The following is a 2,282-nucleotide window of genomic DNA, read 5'->3' as shown; positions in this document are numbered from 1 at the left end:
TTGATTTATATATTCCCAACGCGAAACCTATAATCAATACGAGTACAAATACAGTTGCTTAATAAATTTATAGTCAATAATAAATAGATAGAGAACATAGAATCTATGATATGAATTTCGCTGTAGATATAATTTAAATGTAGCTACAGACCTGCTTATTCCAATTTCGGAAAGGATTTTTTATTGTATTTGCATAATGATGTGGATGATTCGTGTGATGAAATGAAATAAAGCCAAGATTTAATAATTATTATAATTTTCAATAGATATATTTAAAGAACAAATATTGCAACATAAAGTCAAATTCAATGAAGAATTAAATTATTTTATTAAATCGTCATCGGTAAAGCATTTAGTATGGATATCTACTTTTTTGAAGTAATACAAATCAACTGCTCCCAGAGACAATTGTGCTCTAGTAAGACAATAAAATTGATCATTTTCATAGAATGATAAATCTTCAAGTACACCAGGAAGTGGCAAGCTCAAGCTAATCGACCCAACTTCCTTTCCATTGGCGTTGATTTTTTTTATTAAATATTTATTCTCATCGTCGCTGCAATGATAACGATCACATTCACTAGCAACTAGGTAAACACCACGATTGGGTGCATTGAGAATTCTGGCTGTACGAACGAAATAACCGTATTCTATAGCAGTTTGGAATTGTAAATGTCCTTCTAAACTAAACTGCATAACAACCAAACTTGTAAAGTTCATTCTGTAAGCAATGCTTATGAAATTGTGAGATGTTGATATATCTGGAGTTAAGTCTCTATTGCCTGTGGGTAAATGTGATTCTGGACCTATTTCCGTCAGAACATTCAACACTGAAAACATAATGATAATTTGAAGATAGGCGAGAAAAATAGCTTTTTAATTGAAATATTATTATTTAAATCATAGCCGTGGTCTCAAACAAATAATATTAAAAAGCATTATCATATACACTATAAAATATCTATAATGAAAATATAGTTACTTACTGTTATCTTTAACTAGATTAACAATCTTTCTTTTCTTCATCGTTGTAACTGCTACATGACTGCTCGACCGTAGATCAGCTCCAACGGGCTGAACAAGTAGAACGTCTGAAGGAAACGTAGCAAACGGTATTGAGAGTAAATTTCCTTGGAAATCGTAACTTCTCCTGCAATATTTGTTGTCACAAAGGGATGAATCTTTGAAATAAATGTCAAAGCTGTCACTGTATCTTGTAATTTTCAAATCAGTCAATTCTCTCTTGGTCGGTATTTCAATTTTGCTTTTTTGACACGAAGAAAGATTAACTATTTGAATTTTCACTTGATAACCTGACATAGGCCTGTGCCCAAAAATCAATAATAAAATGTTTTCTTGGTTCAATGGTATAATACGAAAATCATTGTGAAAGGTAACATTTTTATCCATTTCCAATTTGCTAGAGCCGCATGAGTTAGAATCACTGATGAGGTAGTAATCAATTTCTGTTTTATTTTCATTCACCTCATATAAGGCATGAACAAAATTCGTATGATTAAGAGTGCCTTGAATTATGCGCGCATCCAAAGGGTATCTGTAGTCTACTGAGTGTTGTTTGATTGCAAAAACATGTGCAATACAAATTGCAAATAATGTTATAATTGCTCTCTTCATTGTGCTATTTCGGACTATTGTATAGAATTGTGCCTAAAAAATATATATAAAAAAATGACAAATCTTACTCTGTATAAAAAGAACTAAGCATACTCGTAAAATACTATGACAATTCGAGTCATTCAATTTTATACTTACGTACACTTAAGGATCCACGTTCCAATTTGCGTACTTACTGAATCTGAACTGATTTAATTTTACGAATTCACTTGTATTTATACTGCTAGCGCAACAATAAAACTATCAGTGAGTTGAATTATCCCAAAAGTCGTTTCTTAGTCTTCGTGATTGATAAAACAAGCCTACAAATGAAGAAGACAAATTTTGTATTTGATCTACTGACACGTGTTTCATGAATGTTTGATTTTCGATTGTTAGATAAAGAGAGGAGAGTTATTATTAATTTTAATGCTCATCGTACACGTATATCAATCGTTTAAGATAATAATGTCTTGTACCACGAGTGATTTTACATAAACATCTTATACCGACGAAAAAAATTCCTAAATCAATTTTACAGTAATATATAAACATTAATTATATGAATATGATTTGAGTTTTCTGAAAATTTTTTTTATTCAACACGTTACTTTTTCAACCCCTATAATTCATAAACAGTTGAAAATCTTATCAAGATTTTCATCGAA

At 30.5% G+C, this 2,282-nt stretch overlaps 1 protein-coding gene across 1 annotated transcript; it reads right to left on the bottom strand.

Annotated features, from left to right (window-relative positions):
- Positions 1-1,798, bottom strand: LOC131665345 (uncharacterized). Its single transcript, XM_058937194.1, has 3 exons — positions 1,778-1,798; positions 987-1,668; positions 1-830 (listed from the first exon to the last, which is right to left on the bottom strand). The coding sequence occupies exons 2-3, from the start codon at positions 1,633-1,635 to the stop codon at positions 322-324; spliced, it is 1,158 nt and encodes a 385-aa protein (XP_058793177.1). The 5' UTR covers positions 1,636-1,668; positions 1,778-1,798; the 3' UTR covers positions 1-321.
- Positions 1,799-2,282: the final 484 nt, after the last annotated feature.

Source organism: Phymastichus coffea, unplaced genomic scaffold, assembly GCF_024137745.1.
Source record: "Phymastichus coffea isolate CEN01 unplaced genomic scaffold, Cenicafe_Pcof_1.1 PCOF00050, whole genome shotgun sequence".
NCBI classification, from domain to species: Eukaryota; Metazoa; Arthropoda; class Insecta; order Hymenoptera; family Eulophidae; genus Phymastichus; species Phymastichus coffea.
The sequence above is the reverse complement of the archived record's forward strand: the minus strand, read 5'-3'. Positions and strand labels throughout refer to the sequence as shown.